Here is an 18,326-nt window from a genome sequence, read left to right as displayed (position 1 = left end):
TTTTTCACAGTGAGGACAGTCACCATTGGAATGATCTCCCCAGGGAAGGGGTTGCCTCGGCCACGTTGGACACCTTCAAGAGTCGGCTGGAAGGGGTGCTGGGCCATCTTGTGTAGACTGTGCTCGTCCTAGAAAGGTTGGACTAGATGATCCCTGAGGTCCCTTCCAACCTGGGATTATGGGATTCTGTGAACTGTCAGGTCAGACTCTTCAGACAAAGTGAAGGCAGACAAAAGCAGTTTATAGATCTCTGTGGGCTTTTGGGCAGGACCCTGATGCTGCTTGCTCAGCCCTTTCAAAGCAGAGGCATTTTGGATATGCACAGAGAATGTGGTTCAGGAGTAAGTGGGAGTTTAGCCTAATTTTGGATTTAGGCTGCTGCACACATATCCCACCAATGTTGTCTAGCTCTGTTTTACTATCTATCAACGGAGAGTAATTGTTCCCAATATTTCAGGAGGGGTGGTAAGAGAGCAGGTCATTGTGTGAAAGATACTCAAAGAAGCAATATGGGAGCCATTCAGGTGACTAGAAGTAGATAATGGTCCTCAAATGAAGTCTCAGACTACTGGATATTCTCAGCAGCCTGCATTTCTCTTCTTTATACTACAGGCACCCACGAGAAAACCCGTTCCATAACCTGAAGGTTCTCCTGGTGTCAGACCAGCAGCAGAACTTCCTGGATCTGTGGTCTGAAATCCTTATGACAGGGGGAGCAGCATCTGTTAAACAGCATTACTCAAATGCTCACAAAAAAGGTAATCATTGGCCAGTTTCTCAGGCCTAGTAGTTGGGAATCCCATGTGGCTGTGGTCTCTAGTATGGTTTAAAACCATTTAGGATGGCTTATAAGGTTGTCTATAAGCATAAGGGAAGGCAAAGTGCAGACACTAGCACTCTGCTTGAATGTAGCGTAGAAGATTACATCGAGAAGACCTACCTGCCAGAGGAGATGCTGCAGCAATTCAGGACACATGCTGTCAGCTTCCAGCCTATGCTGAAAGGGAGAGATAGGCAGGAGTTGTTCCTGGTCCTTCTGTAGGCCACTAAAATTGTGCTTCCTTGTCCTTCTGAACTCAGCTGTCTCTCCCTCTCCATGTGGGACGTAAGCCCTAGTACTCACAGCCTGAGGTCAGGACTCGCAGTCATCTAGTCCCGCCTGTAAAGTTGGCTACTGGTTTTCTGTTAATTTCTATCTGGACTAGAGGGAACCTTTTACCTGCAAGGTGCAGTGTTGCTGTAGAGCATGTCTTTAACTTTTACAAAGAGAATATACTGCTAGGAATGAAAGGACATGGAAGAGTTTCATAGTGGTGAAACACACTTATCTGCTGCAGAGAAGATCCTTTTTCTTCTCTTGACCTGACGGGTGTCTGTCTTTCCTCCTATGCAGATATTGCTTTGGGTGTTTATGACGTGGTGGTGACTGATTTTTCCTGCCCAGCTGGTGTCTTGAAGTGTGCAGAAGCTTTACGGCTGCCTGTTGTCTCGCAAGAGTGGGTGATCCAGAGCCTTATTGCTGGGGAGAGAGTAGGCTACAAGCATCCAAAATATAAACATGACTATGTCCCCCACTAAATGAAAACTTTGCCCTGCTGTCCCACTATTGTGCAGACTGTGTTTTAATCAGGTTTTAAATGTTTGTGTAATTGGACAGTGTGCATGGATTACTGTATATAGTTTTATCTGCAGGACTTTTATGATGAAATAAATGTTCAATCTCTTGTGGTAGCTGCTGGGACTCCTCATTTATCTACTTATTCCAGGGCTGTGCCTCCAGAGAAGGGGGGTAGAGAAAAGAAACGTGTACATTTCTCCGAGCTGAATAGCACTAACATCCTACTTTCAGTGAAGGCTGACTTCACCACAAAGTCCTTTATAAAGGAAGGGAAAGGCGTTCTCAGCTGGCAGCCTGTATTTATAGAAGTGAATACCTTATAACCGAGTTCAGGGCACTGGCAGCAGCACTTCTGTTAGAAGAGTAGCATGTTGTGTACTCCTGCAGCTTGGTGTTGTTACTTTGCATGAACGCCATCAAGATGTTGCTGAAGTGACTGGTTAGAATTTCTAGGACAAAGTGCCATTTTGTTTTGGTTACCTCTTTTTTTCTGTTGTGATTATATAGGTATTAACCTGCCTTAGTGCAGACTGGCACTGCCTAAGCAGAAGTATAAACAAAGGGACCTAGGGCAGCTAAACTGCCAGGAGACTAAGGTGCAAAGAATATATAAGTGCTGTGTAGCTTTGTTTAAATGGTAATGGAGTAAATAATCTGCTGCTGAGCTGCCGCACTCACAGCCAGACTTTATCTTAGCGTTTGGCTGGCATAAAGGCAAAAGCTGAGTTCGACCACGCTGCAGTCTGGTCTATAGCATCAGTAGAGGTATACCCAGGCCTCCATCCAGCCTTGTATAGTCTTTAGTCCCCTGCTTCAAAAGGGTAGGGGTTTTTCCCCCTATTTTTTCCCCTATCAATTCAGTCACCTTCTGACTCTAGTGGTCTGTAAATCCCACATCCAAACTTCAACACCCTTTCTCTAGTTTTCTAGCTTTTCTCACAGTCTCAACTTTAAACTTTGCATCAGAAACAGTCCTACCATGAACAGCTGTAGTGCATTGAAGATGCCAGGCCTTACACCTGCTGTCTGTTGTTACTGTAACTGAGTGAGCAAGAGGATTTTAAATTTTTTTTCCCCAGGGACATGCAACTTTAAGAGCTGCAGCTTTGGATACTGTGAAAACACCAACTCTCTGAGGGGATGGCTGGTTTCATGGCAGACTTTGTGTTCAAATTGGGAAACCTGATACCACGCCCCAGTGACAGGCTGGAGGGCTCTCTTCTGCTGCTCATCCAAATGGACTTATGGCAAGATGGTCTGTTACCACAAGGTTAGGAAAGCTTAGTGACATGGAAAAGTTCCTGTGAGATAGTGCTTTTCATTGGAATAGGATGCTGTGCCACTCCTGTCCCTTTGCACTTGGGTACAGACATTGACAATGTTCCACATGATTGCATGACAAGATGTTTTTATTTTTGTTCAGTAGGATAATCACTAGTAGCACTGTGAATAGTCTTGAATGAAAGCAGTACATTTAGAGCTGGCATCCTAGTTAAGTTTCTCCATAGTTTTAGTTCTAGCACACTTCTCTGTCAGCACAGGGAGCTTTGTACTTTGAATAGTGCAAAGCTCCCACTTGGCTGGATGTGTCTAATTTTGGCACACAAAAATGTATTAAGTTTTTTATAGAGAAAGCATGTGACATCACTAGTGGCTCCTTTACCTATACAGATATGCTAGAACAGGGCACTGTGTGAGAAGATGTTCTTAAAATCTATTCCTTCTTCCCTCCTCCTTTACCTCAAACTTCTACTGCCGTTGTTTCATGTACCTGGAGGTAAGTATTTGATTAGCAGATGCTGTGTACTGTAAATCAGTTTACTGCACAAATGGAACTTCTGAATACAGCCAAAACTTCATTCACAGTCAAGAACAATCTTCTACTGCCTCCATACTCCAACTTGCAAAGGATCATAGTCCAGCTGCAGTGTCAAGACATTGTAATTCTTATTGCTTTTTCACTTTCTGAAGAGGCACAGACTGCCTCCCTAGAAGCATTTAAGTATATGTATGGCTGCAGAAAGCATGTTTTTACTAGTTCAGAAAAAATGTAGAAGCTTTCTGCAATCACTGGGCAGCCTCACATAGGTGGCAGTTCCTGCTCGTTCCTTCTGAAACAATGGTTCACCAGGCCAGAGCCAGCTACAAAGGAAAATGCAGTTGAGTGCCAACAGTCCAAGAGCACCAGTCTCCACCACTTCACGCACTGTTGGTTAAAGCCTGAAGAAAAGGTACTTAAACCCCAAAACTGTAAGAGAAAGGGTACAATATTAACTACATGTTGAAAGAAACTCTTTATCAACCCACATCAGCATTTTTCAGCCAGTATGAGCTAGCAGCTAGTTCAACTTCATGCCAAAACAAACTTGAAGGGGAGAAAGCATGTGAAAACCAAAAATCAATGCTTGCTCATTTATGACAGAAAAGTAACAGTATTTAGCAACACTCTGCTTCTCTTTATTTTGGCTTACACAATCAATAAAAATTACATGATCATTTAGATCACTTTGTACTTCAAATACCTGAGGATAATGCTATACCCACACTGAAGGTATTCCTACCTGCCCAAAGTTCCTCCAGCCTGGGTGTAGTACTTGTTATAATCCAAGCGTAGCAGCAGTTGAGCTAAATCAGAATTTATCTGATGGTTGCGAACACTAGAGAGAATCTTGAAGAGAAGCGATGACTGACGACTGAATCCCTACAAATTAAAAGAAGTCAGTTCTGGGCACTCTCAAGACAGAAAGCAAGCAAGCCAGCCAGCCAGCCTTTCATCTCTGTTCCTGCCTAAACAATCCTTTAACAGCCTGAAGAAAAGAATCACTGCAAGAGGAGTGATGCTTGTGGTCCAGTATAAGGTAAGCTGTCAGCCACAAGAATTGGTTAGGTGTAAGGTAACCAAAAGGAGGGGTAGAGGCACAGGCTGATACCCACCTCCTTTCTATTCCAATAGGGGAATTTCTGTGTTTCTGCCCACATTCCTCCTCTCTGTGCACAAAGAATGTTCAACTTGGGAACAGTTGATTAATTAAAATCATCGCAAGCGCTCATATAGAAGGTCTTAGCTTAAACTCACTCCTGTTCTACAGCTGTTAAAGCCAAGATGATGGCTTAGGCAAATGTTTGCACGGGAGAATCTAGATTCACCTTCACCAAAATACTGAGTTGTGCAGCTCCCCGTTCATCTAATGGGCCCAGATTCTGAGTGACCAGAGAACAAAAACTCTGACAAAGATCCAGAATTTCATTTAAGCAGTGGAAAACCTGCATGGGATAAAAAGTACGAGATAGTAGTTTAGACAGAGTTCAAACCCAGAGAAAGCTGTTCTTAGTACCTGAAAAGTTGTAGCATTCATAATCAAGATACCATGTTTTTCAATCAGCAGGGAAGATGTTAAAGCATTTTTGTAAGGTTTTCTACAGAAAAAGGACTTGAATGTTATGCTGTGTGTCCCCTGTCCCTCCCAACCTTTTGCAGAAATCACTGGGGAAACAGTGATTGGTATGGGCCACCCACACAGGCAGAGAAGTTGAACATTAGCTTCCCTATCTAACCAGCAGGCCATCACTGCAGCTCTGGGATTGAGAAAGAAGAATAAAGAACAGCAAGAGCTGTGGTTTAAGGCCTTAGTTTCACTGTTCACAAAACTCAGAATTTCTTTTGTATCAGTTGGTCGAAGTAACTTGCATTCAGGAGAGTTAAGACAGCCCAAATGCCTCACAGACATAACTACTGGAACACTTAAAAGTTCCAGACTGGATAATTAGTATTCTGCCACCTTTATGCTATAGCCTCATAGACTGAGCAAAATAATGGAAGAGACAAGACCTGCAGTATCACTGTGGTTCATTGATACCAACCTGCTTTGGGAATGTTTTTGTGAGGCTACACATTTAATACAGGCAACACTGTAACATATCTTTCAATAAAACAACAATAAAAACCACCCTTAAAGTCCACTCAGGAACATCTCAACTACTTTTATCCTCTAAAGTATATGTAAGAGAGGGAATTTTTCCTAATCTAATGCATTTCAGAATGAGTCCCTCAGGAATACAGTTCCCAGCGCTATGCTAATTAGTACTTTTTTAACAAAATTGCCTGTGAGGAAAATAGAGCAACAAAATTTAATTTAATAAGGTGAACTGAACACTGGAATAATCTTTATTTTAAAAAGTGCCAGGAATGCAGCATCCGCACTCACCAACTGTAAATTAAGTGAGCTTAGTTCAATTATCTGTTCTAGTTTATACCTGGTTTTTCTCTAAAATTGTAGTCTGCTCTGCAGGGGATTATCACTGATCTGTTTTAAACGAGGTGGTTTGTCATTATCTGTTCAAAAAGGTGTGTTTCTTAGGGCATTTTGGGAATTTGTAGAAAAAGGTGAAAACAAGACCTACTTACAGGTTTTAGGAGTATGAAAGACTGAGCCAACAGATTACTTAGGAAATGATCATGAGCCAATCGTATACTCTCAAAATCTCGTGTGGCGTTTATCTGCTGCAGAAGCTGTGAGAACTGAGATTCCAGTACATCCACCTGATGGATACGTAAAGAAGTCTCATTTAGTATCTTGAAGAATGGGAGTACTTCAAACCAGCCAGAGGTTTTGTGTAAGAAACTTACTTTCCTTATTGCTACTCTTACCTTAGAGGCTGAGGATCACCTTCTCTCTGCCTCCTGAATGAGGCATTATATACAACAGCAGTACATAAGTGGGGGGGACAATTTTTGATGCCTAAGTATTATCTAAGTAGAAAGGGAAATAGTCCCTTTCTTTAAGATTAACTACTGAAGAAGCATAAAGCTAGTATGTAAACAAAGGTATTTGACGGTAGTCGTCTCTGAATTTTACACTGGGAGATACTACCCGGAATCTCAGGGCAAAGGCTGCAGTGCAAGAGCTCGGCAAGATTACTCTGGAGAATCTAGAAAGCCAGGCCCCTTCAATTCAGTTGTTATGGATATTAACAAAATGGTATGTAAATTTCACAAAATCATGTTACTAGAAACTGGTGCTTACATTTGAAAAGTCTCTTTACCTCATATGGTCAGAATATGGCTTCTTTCAATTATTTAAAACAAAAAAAAAAAAGCCCCCAAACAACTTGTCATTTAAAGACCCAGTGGAAGAAGCCATGATGGTATCTTAATGATGCTACTTCAGAGATGACTGTAGCTTCTCACAGATGCTTAGTAGCACTAGAGAGCCAAAACTGCATTTCCAGTAATACTCACTGATTACCAAGTCCAGAAACTTCATAATTATAGCACTAAGTCTGGGAACTCAGGGAAAGTTCTAGACTTGTTCCAAAGGAAATCCTGATTTCCTTAAGGTAGAAAGAATCTGAACCCTGAGAGACAGGACTGCAGTGCTTCCTCCATGAATTTCTGCCTGTTCCTGATTAACTGATACAGTCTACCTTTCTCTGTAATCCTGACCTGCAGATAATACTGAAGATTGTCCACAAGGAAAGCCATGTGATCCCTCAAACGCCACTTGATGGCATCAGTTCTGTTAGATTTTAGGTGTTTGCGTTGCATCTGAAGAGCCCAGCAGTGCTGTAGCTCAGCCTGGACTCGTCGCACACTCAGCAGGTATTTGAACACAACATTGTACCTATAGTCAAAAAATACAAAATTGTTTAAGATTAAAATCTTCCTTGGGTGCAGGTACTGGAGAACATAACAATGCAAGACTGGAAAAAGAAGCAGAAGGTGGCTGCCTGCAAAGGGCAGGGTAGGTCAGGTGATGGCCCATCTCAGAGTAACAGATTTCTGCTTGTACTGGTTAGTGGTCTAAAAAATATAAAGTTAATTTCACCATAAGGAGGGAATAACAATGTTTTGTCAAAGTAACGCTGTCTGTAAAATAGTGCAGATCTGTCAGCATCTTGCAGATCTTACTGTCATTACAAGTATTCTCAATATGAATAAGTGGAAAGAGTAATTTTAAGGTTCAAGGAGCAAGCTAAAGTATTATCACTCTACCTTTCTCTTCATAGAGAGGAAAAAACCCCCAACACATTAGTGAGTGCCTGAGATCAGGGAACCTATAGATGAATATACGAAGACCATACCTAGTACTTACTTCTCCAGAACGGCAGGAGTAAAGAGAATGTGTAGCGGCCATTGAACTTTGTAAGAAAGGCCCAGAGCTGCCCAGCCAGATGTGGGGGCTTCCCGTGGAGATAATTCCCGGGAAAGCCCTTCACGAGTCTGAGAAGTATCTGAAAACAAATGAGGTGCTGAATTAAGTCATCATCTCAGTCGAGACAACCATGGCAAGGAAGAAAAGGGGAAAGAACAGATTAAGAAGCACCAAAGCAGGCTAGGCTGTCATGTAGGGCTACAAAGGGAACAAAGTTAACATTTCTTTAACTTCAGAGAAAGGTAAGTACTAGGACTTGAAACAAGGTCATCATCTCCCCTCTTAACTCACTACTAAAAATGCAAGTAGATACCTTTATGCTCCTTTCCATGATACTCAATGGTTAAGTGAAGCAGAGGAAGAAGGTTGTCGTCATCTAACAGTACCTTATGAGCAGACTGCTGAAAAGCAACGTTGACATCTGACAACAAGACAACAGAGATATCAACACAAGATGATGCAGCTAGTGCTAATTTTGCACCCATTAGTTATTTATGCTTGGCCATAAAACACAACACTGACATGCTATTTCCACTATTTTCATTTAATTCCCATTTCAAATATGGAGAGAAACCTGCCACCTGACAGTTTCTGAGATGTTATTTTTACCCACTCTGTGAGACATTCTAATTCACAAGTGCTGTTCTTTCAAAACTAACGACAACATCTAGAGGATAAGATAGAGTTGTTCTGTACTGGATGTGGCTAACCATTTTCCTGCTATACCAGTGATGACAATTTGGTAAGGTAATAAGCAACACTCACCATGTTCAGTTACAGCTGTAGGTGGTGTTTTTAACATGTGCTGTGCGGTGTCTATGAAGGCCTGAAACAGCTCACCTCTTCCCAAAAGGTAAAAGTCTTTTATAATCTGTAGAGATAATTTTTTAATCTATAAGCATATAAAAAACTGAGCAGAAATTTTAAGCATCCTAGCTGATAGCATCCATTTTTATTATTGCTTGGACAACTGCCATTTCAAAAACACAGCTGGAGAGCTATGGATTTCATCCAGTGCCCAAAAAGTCTACGCTGCCTTTGCTTCAAGATGCAAACCACATACACATACCCCTCTAAATCTGTCTCTGACCAAGTTCTAGCACTCTGTGCTCATTCTTGAGAGCTGGACAATTAAAACAGCTTTACTTAAAAGAAGAAAGTGCAGAATCTAAGACAGTAAAGTATTTAATGGGAATGAGCCATTAAAAAAGAAAGAAAAAATTAAGCTGTTTTAGCAAAAACAAGCTGGCAATTACATTACCTTCAGTTGTCCTAGTAAATCTGATTCCTCCACCATCAGTTTCCAAAGATGCTAGTGAGGAAACAAAAAACCAAACATAAGAAACCTCCCCTCAGATTAATCTAAACCCATTCAGTGAGAATTGTGATATATACAAAAAAGCACCTACATAAAATGCTATATAAAGCACAAGAGGACACACCAAGAATCCTGTGTCTAGGCAGCCCATGCTACTAGTTAGAACACTCTTGATGTATACCAGCAAGAAACTCTGCCCAAGAAGCATGAAGACCCATGACAAAAAATAAGCAAATTCTTATGAAATCCATTCCACCCTAGCTTTGTACTCACTTCTCTAACCTCTCCATCTTCTTGGGTTCCCACTCCCCCTACCTGCCCAAAATGAAAAAAAAGGTTAAAAACTGCCAAAGCAAAGAATCTGTCCAGTGAGATGCCACCTATTACGCTGAAAGCATGCTGAAAAGCTCTGAAGTTGCTGCAAGGGAAATAAAAAAAAAATAAAAATTCCCTTCTTTCCCCCATGAAAGTGTTTGTTAATGCCCTTTTGTCATTAGAAGTTGAGGTAACACAAAGCTCTTAGCCTCCTAAGAACAAGAAAGCTACCTGCAGCATTCACATGCTTGTTCAATCACTGATTCTGAAGATCCCCCTCCTCCCAGTCATTCAGAAAACTGAAGAGCTCCTCTGCCTGTAGAGTAGTTATCCCTCCTCAGATCCTTACCTCAGCAACAGTGCTCCGTATCCAGTCAACCACTGATTCGAAGTCCACCAAACTAAAAAGTGGTTGCTGCTTGAGTCGATGTAGCTCTGCTGCAAAAGTGTCCTCCTGGTTTTTTAGGATGGAGCCTGTGCAGCAATGAGAAAAATGTTTTGGACAATAAAAAGGAATACCGTTTGGAGAAGTGCAGACCCCTACCAGCAGAGTGGGGCAGAGAGGCTGTCCTGGCAGCACCACCTCAGGTCTGGTGAGGAATGTGAAGTTGAGGAGGCCTCAGAGTACAAGTACCAAGGTACAAAATTACTATCGCAAGTACAGTTACAGTATAGACACCTGGCATGGCAGTGCTATCAATAAAAACCCAAAATATTTCCTATGTAAATGATTGCCACTAACAGCCCTTTTCCTAGGACTGAGCTAGATCTTTGAACCCACAACTTTTCTGCCACATTAACCAGTTGGTTTGGTTCACCTACCCCTGCCCCTTTCAAATCTATCCTACTGCTTGAACTTGGGGATTTTTTTTTTTAACCAATTAAGCTGGAAGACCAATTTCTTTTCACCTCGCTTCTCCTAAGGCAAGAAAACAGTCCAGATTAATTGGTTCTTTGTTCTCTGCGATATCACTCAAGTCATTTGAGTACTTTTGCACAGGCTGAAGATAGAGCCTCCACAGCAGTCGTCCCCAGTTGGTGCAGGAACATATTTCCAACACCATCTCCAGTGTAAACTTATCAGATTTTCAAAGAGAACCATCAGCTGGAATTGTCTCTCTCTTGCTGTCATAAAGGCTCCATCTTGATCTTTTGTCTTCCACAGTGACCTTTGAGATCACTTTGCAATGGATCTCTTATGTTTGTGGATGCCTTTTAATCCTACGACACCATTCTGCAGCATACACACTCAGAGCAGTATGTGCCCTTGTGTCTGTCTGCAAAGAATTTCAATGCAAATTGAAAAGAAAACACAACCTTTGCAATCGCTTTATTTATCCAGAGCAAATCACATGGTCACTTGTTGCTGGAAACTTGGAGACTGTGTTTGGGAAGTGTTATTATTTACTTATCCCATTCTAATACCGCTCCCCTGGAATCAATCAGAAGCAGAACACTTGCACCACTGCTCTGTCCTGGCACAACCATACATATATTCTGAAGAGTATCTGCCAATAGTCAGTGACTGTCGAGGAATTAATTAATATGGCGTTTTGGAAGATACTTCTCGGTCACTCATAACTGAACAAAAGCCACAAGAAAGATATTCCTTACCTTTTCTGGTCAGGTTAACGTTTTGATTCTCAAACATCTGTACAGATTCTCCCACAAAGAGGATTTTCTCAGCAACCCGCACAGGAATGTATGAAGGCAGCATTTCTACTCGCAGAGAGAACTGTTTTAGAGATGGAGCTAACATGTTCTCCTCCTCAATCAAGCGCTGTCAGAGACCCCAGGGAAAAGAAATCAAGCAAAAAAAGTGTCAGAAAACCAGATAGAAAAGGTGTATAAAGGGGCATGCAGAGCAGGGAGGGGGAATCCAGGTAGATTGGAAGTAAGCAGAAAGTAGCAAGCCTGATTTGCATCATTTAGGTAAGCCTGCAAACTTCTTTGTATGTCTGGTATGCTAGTGGGTCTCCCTAGAGAAGGCATTGCTTTCATCAGAGAGGGGAGCAGAAGTGGGAAAAAGAGAAATTAAACCTTTGTGGAACAGCTGCAAATTTGCTCTCCCAAAGGATAATGTTACATCAGCAAAAGGAATTCTTGTTGCAACTGCATTACATTGGGTCTCTTTGCAGCCGTAACGATGTCAATTAGCGTTACCAAAAATAATCCTCCCCTACACCCGTTCCTGTATGTTTTAACACTGCTAGAACAATTGTGATATGGACCAAAAGTAAACACATCCACTAATGAGCAAATAGGTTAAAGAACTGAAGGCTTGCTAGCATAAATTAGACAATTTTCTCAGTTACTGTGAAACGTGTTTAAAACAATACAGTAAGCTTTTAACTTTTTTTTTCTGAATGTATTAATAAAGACGTCAAAGTACAGAGGCAAGATTTTCCTTCAGAGAAGCAAAACTGATTATTTCATTTGGCTTTCTTGTTATTGGAAAATTAGGTTCATTAATCCATCGTCCAAAAAACACTGTGGTAACAAATTTTTGGTAACGTTTGCCATCTACAGAATTCTTCATTTTAATAAGAGAGGTCAGTACAAGTTTGTATACTGACGTTAACAGCCTGGCAATTCTTTTCTTAAGATTCTTCTGATGCTTTAGATGAGGATATACCCAAGTATTTTATTGGTCTATCCCATCAACACTCAAGATTTGTTCTTTTACTTCTGACTGAAGAATTGCCAACACTGTTAGTCAGTAATACTGAAGAAGAGAGTTAAATTAGGCTTTCTTGGTGTAATCTTCTTAATGCCTACATTTTCCACCATGGATCTAGAAGACTCACGAATTTTCACAATCTTCCTGTACCCTGTACCTGATATAGTGAAATAATAGATTTTTCACTAACTGGCTTTTAAAGTTTTCCTTTGTTTTTGCTGGTGTATAGTCTGTCCTCAGCAGAGGCTCTACAGGGCACTTAATTAGTATGCAATGCAAGGTTTTTGGGGGTGAATCTTCTGTGTGTTCACAGCCAAGTTGCACGCAGCACACTAACACCATGGGTGCCTGTGAAATGTTTTCTCACAGTAGAGTGTGAACTTACAGAGTTGAACGTGCTCCTCACTGGTCCCCAACGTAAACCTTACTCAGATGCACAAAGCGTGGAAGATTACTCCATTGAGAACGCTGCTCTGCGCAAGGGCACTCTAACGGTATGCCATCTACATGAGGAGTTACTGCATTTCACCAGTACATACTGGCAGGTTGCTACCTTGCTTAACTTAGCACCCTGGATGTGTCGTTAGCAGCCTCTTGACTCGCACATAGCACGTTTTCCACAGTAATGTCAGCAGTATTACCCTGTTAGGTAACATTTGCACAACAAACAGTTGTGCAGGAAAGGTACCCGACCCAGCTGCCAACAGAAAGGGTGCAAATCAAGTAATCACCCAAGCTCCCTTGCAATTGTGCACACTACCACCAATGCCTATGTTGAGCAGATAACAGCATTGACTGTAAGGAATCAGAAAAGGGTCAGTCAAGAGCAGGGTGACTGCAGTACCAATGACTTGAGATCAGCGTCTACACAGATTCCATCCATAAGGCTTTCTGCCCTGAGATTATCCAACTGTGCCAAACAATATGTCTTTGTCCTTTATGCCTAGCTGCAACCCATTGTAATGCAACCCATTACAATATTCTGTTGATTTGCCTTCTTACTAGGTCTCAACATATGTCCAGTCTAGCACAGCTCACACTGAAGCAGATGACAATATACTTCTTTAGCTCTCTAAGGACCGAAGGATGCAAAGCTATGACTTGCCATCTTACCAGGTCCTGCAGCTCTCGTAGCTGTTTTCCTGTAAGTCCCCCAATTCCTAGGTCGTCGTCATCATCTTCGGGTTGGCTAGGGACATTCCCAGAAGAGGGGCCCTGTTTGATAAAGAACTCTTCATGTTGGTCTAGTAGCAACCCATGCAGCATCCAGGCAGAGAGCTGCTTATACATGACTCCATGACACACAGCCAGAATCCTGAGGTCAAGAGAAACAGACAGTGGGGCTTTTGCAGGCAGTAATCAAAACCTCACTGTACATCATTCTGGAAAGTCCAGTGAGTTGGCCAGGCAATATGGCAAGTGCTCAATAGCTAATGTTGAATTTTTTTTTTTTTCCTAAAAACAGAGAAAGGTGGACCAATCACTTGCAAAACTAAACTAACTTATCGTCTGAATATCTGGCTTCTCCACAGAGACCTGTAAGTATACCACAGGTATGAGTAAGTTTGCAGTGGCTTTCCAGTCCTGCTGTTTCTATTCAATTACCATTTCAGCATGAACACAAATTACCTTTTAAGTAGTCTGCCTTTCTTCCCAAGGACACACAAACCTAGCAACACTCACCCAGTCACATTTATCCTTTTGAAGGATGAAAAAACAGTGATGGGTCTACCATATGCAAAACAGTTCATGTAGGCTTCAAAAGAAGAAACATAGGGTCTGAACTTTCCTCAGCCCCAAGTCCAAAGCATAGAGAAAGCCTTAATTCCTGTCATAAGCCTGCTTTAGATAAATAATGGGGACCATGACAGCTTTTCCTGCATGCTACTCCTACTTTTATATCATGCAACCCTGCTTTGCAGGTACTATTTTCACAAGTAAGATGAACACTTCAACACTAACTCCAGTTACTGCAGAAGAATGAAATAATAACTTTACTGCCTCTACATACTTTTCAAGAGCACTGCGAACAGGAGGCAACCCCCCACAGCTATGTTTGTGGACTGTCTCCAATATCTGACATCCATGAATCTGCAGAAAGAAAATATGGTTAGACCAGGTCTGTTATTTGGATCTGTACTGACATTTTTAGACATTTAAACACTACGCTCTCGGCTAACAAGAAAATGCCTTAACAAGCCACACAAGTCTTACAGAAAGAAAGATGTAACGTACTCCACGTAGTGAAGATAGAGGCCTTCTGTGTGTGGCTCTACACCCCAGCTTCTATCAAAAATTTCCCTTAACAAAAAAAAAGCAACTCTGGATTCTGAAAATATTAGCCTCTGCCTTTTTTTTTTCAGGTGACAATGGGAGAAAACAGACTCAGAAAAGAAGACGTTCCAACCAGCAGCATCTCGTACTATGAAATGTATTGCGATCATAAAATGTAAGTCATCGTACCGATAATGAAAAAGTCAAATCCAGTGTAAATGGATTTGCAATATAGTTATTAAATACTTAGAATGCTACTAGAAATAAGGCACCCATTACTGAAACCACATTCTTTCCTAGTATTAAAGGTCTGGGATGAAGGCAGAAATAATTTTATCAGCTAAAGCCGAAATTTGTTAAGAGAAACTAGCTACAATTTTACTGTACCTTCTGAGTCTTGATCTGTTCCACCATGACCATCACAGAAGGGAAGAGTAACTGAAACTGCAGGACCAGGAGCAAAATATTGAATTAGGTTGTCGTGCAAGGGAGAGAGGAAAAACTACTTGAGTCAGTGTGGACAGCAGCTCATTACAATAATTTAATGACACTGTCATCTGGCTTTCCCCACAAATTAGAAACATGACATGACAATCTTTAGGAAGAATGTCCTCCCTCCACTAGACCAAGATGCGTGCCGTTACTGTACTTCAGCTGCAGTTCCGGCTAAACACAGGTATTGAGGAATGTGCGAGGGCCAAGGTGGAGGACCTAAGCTTTGTGTCAAAGTACAAATGATCCTCTGATCATGATTAAGGGACAACATATGTACAGGCGTTAAAAAGAAATGGCATGACGTGACAGACTAACCCTTATTTATTGTACCCGCTTTCTTATTAGAGTCAAGGAGTGGTAAGAGTAACCAAAGAGCACTACCTGTTTATTAACATGACGTACCTGGTCCAAGGAATAATTAACATGTGAGATGGAAAGATGCGGGTCGGCCAGAAACTGTTAGAACAACAAAGTAATTAATGAAAATTAAAATAAGATATGGAGAAGTAAAACGGCACGTTTGGCTCTATATTCCAACCCTTTGGTTCTCACAGCTTTCCCCCCCCCCCCCCCCCCCATGTATTTTTGGGCTGTGTCCCATTTTAGGCTATAACAACTGCTGGATGGTGACAGTACCCGTGATATGACAGCTCCTAATCTAATGGAGATTAATCAAAACCTTCATAACTGAAAACAGAAGTCACAATAGTCTGATACAGCACTGGGCTCTGAGGCAGGTGGGGCACTTACTGAACTGAAGGTAGAGGGGACTTAATACTTATCAGAATGAAGAGTCATTTACAATGGCATCTCACAGGAATAATTTGGAAGACATCCCAGATGTGCAAAGGAAGGTACCTTGCCTCCTCTTTAGCTACTACTACTAAGCATATTAATTGCAGAAATGACAACTTTCCACAACCTGTCAGCAGCAGAACAGCCTCTTGTTCCAAGTCGCTCTCCTTTACCTCTTGTTCTAGGTCAAGCAATGCCTGTCGATACGGCTGCAGCACTGAGTCAAGACCTGTGCAGAAGGCTCGCAGATAAATGCCATGTAATCCACCCTGGTTTTGCTGAGATGGATGATGGTCCTGAAACCAAACAATAAAATCTACATCAGCTCCCCAGTGCAGGTCTAAAGAGTAATGAAGTTTCTCTGCAGTGTTACACTAGCAGCCAGCGGTCCAAACCTGTTGAAATACACCATAGCCCAGAAAGACACCCAGAAAGTTGTCACAAAGAGAGTTATTTCAGCACAGCTATATTTAGCTTTTCTGTGGAAGTATATGCATATGCAAGTACTAGGAACCACTGGTAACTTCAGAGCTTCTTCGTACTTATGCATGCCTCTTGGATCTCAAGGCTCTTCACAAACCGCGAGGAGGACTCACTACAGCACAGGGATGAGCATCCCGCACAGTTCACAAACCCCGGCCAGTCTGCAGTGACCAGAAATGACTGCAGTGTGCATCCTCAGGAACGAGATTTTACATTTGGTCCATCTTTCGCGGCTCTGCACCCCCCCTTATTTGCATCGCACGGAGCTTTCCGGAGGTCCGCTCGGGAAAGCGCGTTTGCTTGTGTCGCGGGGATACCCCCTGCAGGACAGGCGTGCGTGCGGGGCAGCTCGGCCGCGCGGGCGGCCGCAGCGCTCTGCCCGGGAAACGCTGCGGCGCGCGGGGGCGGCCCCACCTGCTGCTGAACGTGTCCCGTGTACTGCTCCACGAATTCGGCGAAGCGGATGTAGTCGGTGCCGAGGCGGCAAAGCCGGTTCAGGACACTGGTCTCGCTGGGGTGCAGGAACGGCAGTTCCTGAGAGACCTGAGGGGGACACAGGGGTGAGGGGAGGGCCGGGCCGGGCCGGGCCGGGCCGGGCAGGGCAGGGCCGGGCCGGGCCGGGCAGGGCAGGGCCGGGCCGGGCCGGGCAGGGCAGGGCAGGGCCGGGCCGGGCCGGGCCGGGCCGGGCAGGGCAGGGCCGGGCCGGGCAGGGCAGGGCCGGGCCGGGCCGGGCCGGGCCGGGCAGGGCAGGGCAGGGCCGGGCCGCAGAGTACCTGCAGGCCGCCACGCTTGCTCCAGGTAAACGCCGCCCCCGGGTACCCGCTCAGCGCCAGCAGCAGCTCGTGGATCATCCTGCCGCGCGGCGCCGCGCGGGCTGCTGGGAGGCGCCCGGGGGCTGCCGGGAAGGGCGGGCCGGCGCGGCAGCCTCGGCGGCGGCCGACTCTGGTGGGGGCGTGAGGCGGCGGGCAGCGCCTCGGCGGGCACGGAGAGGAACGGGGCCACGCGAGGGCGGGTGCGACGGGTTGCTAGAAGAGTCACCGGGAGCGGTCGGCCGCACCGCACCGGGCCGCACCGCGTCGTGGGGGGTAGCCTGGCCCTGGCCTTGGCCTTGGCCCTGGCCCTCGGCGGTCTTGGGGCGCATTGAGGCATCATGCAGGAGGATGGCTGAGTAACGTGCGCAGTTTTCCAGTTCAAGAAGCCTTTTTGCCAGTGCAGAGCAATGTCGCGAGGGAGGAAGGAGAGGATTTTTTTATGGGCGCTCAGTGCGGGGAGGTGGCTACCTTGCCTCCAAAGGGTAAGGACTTCTGCATGCTTCTCCCCTGCATGGGGCAGCATGCAGGAGGATGGCTGAGTAACGTGGGTGGCCGTGATGGCAAGTGCTAGTCCGGAAGGTCCCTGCCAGAGCAGCAGCAAATCCGCAACCTTAAACGTAGATTTTGGGTTCGGTGTGCCTTAACAGGTTTCTTTATCAGTTTCTCATGTTATTTGCCAGTATTTTATTAATGCCAGTTTTGCCTTTCTCCGTTTATTATGTTTTCCTTTCCTTCACTTTCTTAAGCCTTGAACCTAAAGACAGTTATGTTCTGCAGTCAGTAACTAAGCTTATAGCAGCCTTCCTTCACAAAAAGTGAAAATCCCAAGAGTCTTCCCTGAGAATAGGGCAGGAGTAAACAGGGTGTAAAATTTACTACAGCAGAATTTCCTCTATCAAAGGTGGGGGTAATGGAGGAAGCTAAATTTTGTGGAAGGTAGTGTATTGTTGGAAGTGACTCGTACTAGGGTTAAGAATATGATTAACCATGAAATAATTTATATAGAGATATGGTGGCTTTTTCATCACTGGAGTCCTTTGATGGTGAAAGTTACAGGTTTGATGCAGAGTGTTTGGTATGTGGCCAGTATTGCAGAACTGGTCAGAGCAGATGTCTCATTGTGTCTTTGCTTTACAATCTGTAAATCTGGCTCATCCCCACTCTCTTGCTTCCAGCTAAATATTGTGGTCTGCTCAGTACTTAAATTACTTTATTGGTTCCCCAAGTGGCTTTTTAAGTAGTCTATATGAGAACAAATAGAGAGGAAACAAAACAGCATTAGAAAGCAGGTAAAAAGACAGGGAGTATGTACACAGACAAAATGAATCTTGAATTACCCAAGTATTTTTTTCATTTTGTTCCATTTTTCCATGTAGCTGTGGGG

The 18,326-nt window shown here is 43.6% G+C and overlaps 2 protein-coding genes across 8 annotated transcripts in view; one reads left to right on the top strand and one right to left on the bottom strand.

Annotated features, from left to right (window-relative positions):
* Window positions 1-1,731, top strand: part of TP53BP1 (tumor protein p53 binding protein 1) — a 32,909-nt gene extending 31,178 nt beyond the window's left edge. For all 5 annotated transcript variants that reach the window (XM_064455896.1, XM_064455895.1, XM_064455894.1 and 2 more), the window contains 2 exons: window positions 613-758; window positions 1,394-1,731. In XM_064455896.1, the coding sequence (XP_064311966.1) occupies window positions 613-758; window positions 1,394-1,578 (331 nt within the window). In that variant the 3' untranslated portion in view covers window positions 1,579-1,731. The remainder of the gene's footprint in view (window positions 1-612; window positions 759-1,393) is intronic.
* Window positions 1,732-3,009: 1,278 nt separating this feature from the next.
* TUBGCP4 (tubulin gamma complex component 4) lies at window positions 3,010-17,025 on the bottom strand. Of its 3 annotated transcripts, none has more exons than XM_064455892.1 (18): window positions 16,904-17,025; window positions 16,545-16,673; window positions 15,821-15,943; window positions 15,255-15,308; window positions 14,745-14,801; window positions 14,095-14,174; window positions 13,197-13,398; window positions 11,018-11,183; window positions 9,753-9,877; window positions 9,032-9,082; window positions 8,536-8,641; window positions 8,084-8,191; window positions 7,711-7,849; window positions 7,062-7,239; window positions 6,024-6,158; window positions 4,766-4,882; window positions 4,180-4,319; window positions 3,010-3,866 (listed from the first exon to the last, which is right to left on the bottom strand). In XM_064455892.1, the coding sequence occupies exons 1-18, from the start codon at window positions 16,979-16,981 to the stop codon at window positions 3,854-3,856; spliced, it is 2,001 nt and encodes a 666-aa protein (XP_064311962.1). In that variant the 5' UTR covers window positions 16,982-17,025; the 3' UTR covers window positions 3,010-3,853. The 3 variants fall into 3 exon arrangements, with proteins under 3 accessions (XP_064311962.1, XP_064311960.1, XP_064311963.1); XM_064455890.1 differs by having other exon boundaries at window positions 3,010-3,760; XM_064455893.1 differs by lacking the exon at window positions 16,545-16,673 and having other exon boundaries at window positions 3,010-3,760; window positions 16,904-17,019.
* Between the last annotated feature and the right edge of the window lie 1,301 nt (window positions 17,026-18,326).

The sequence above is a fragment of the Phalacrocorax carbo genome, chromosome 7 (genome assembly GCF_963921805.1).
Source record: "Phalacrocorax carbo chromosome 7, bPhaCar2.1, whole genome shotgun sequence".
NCBI lineage: Eukaryota > Metazoa > Chordata > Aves > Suliformes > Phalacrocoracidae > Phalacrocorax > Phalacrocorax carbo.
This window is presented reverse-complemented; position numbering and strand designations above follow the sequence as displayed.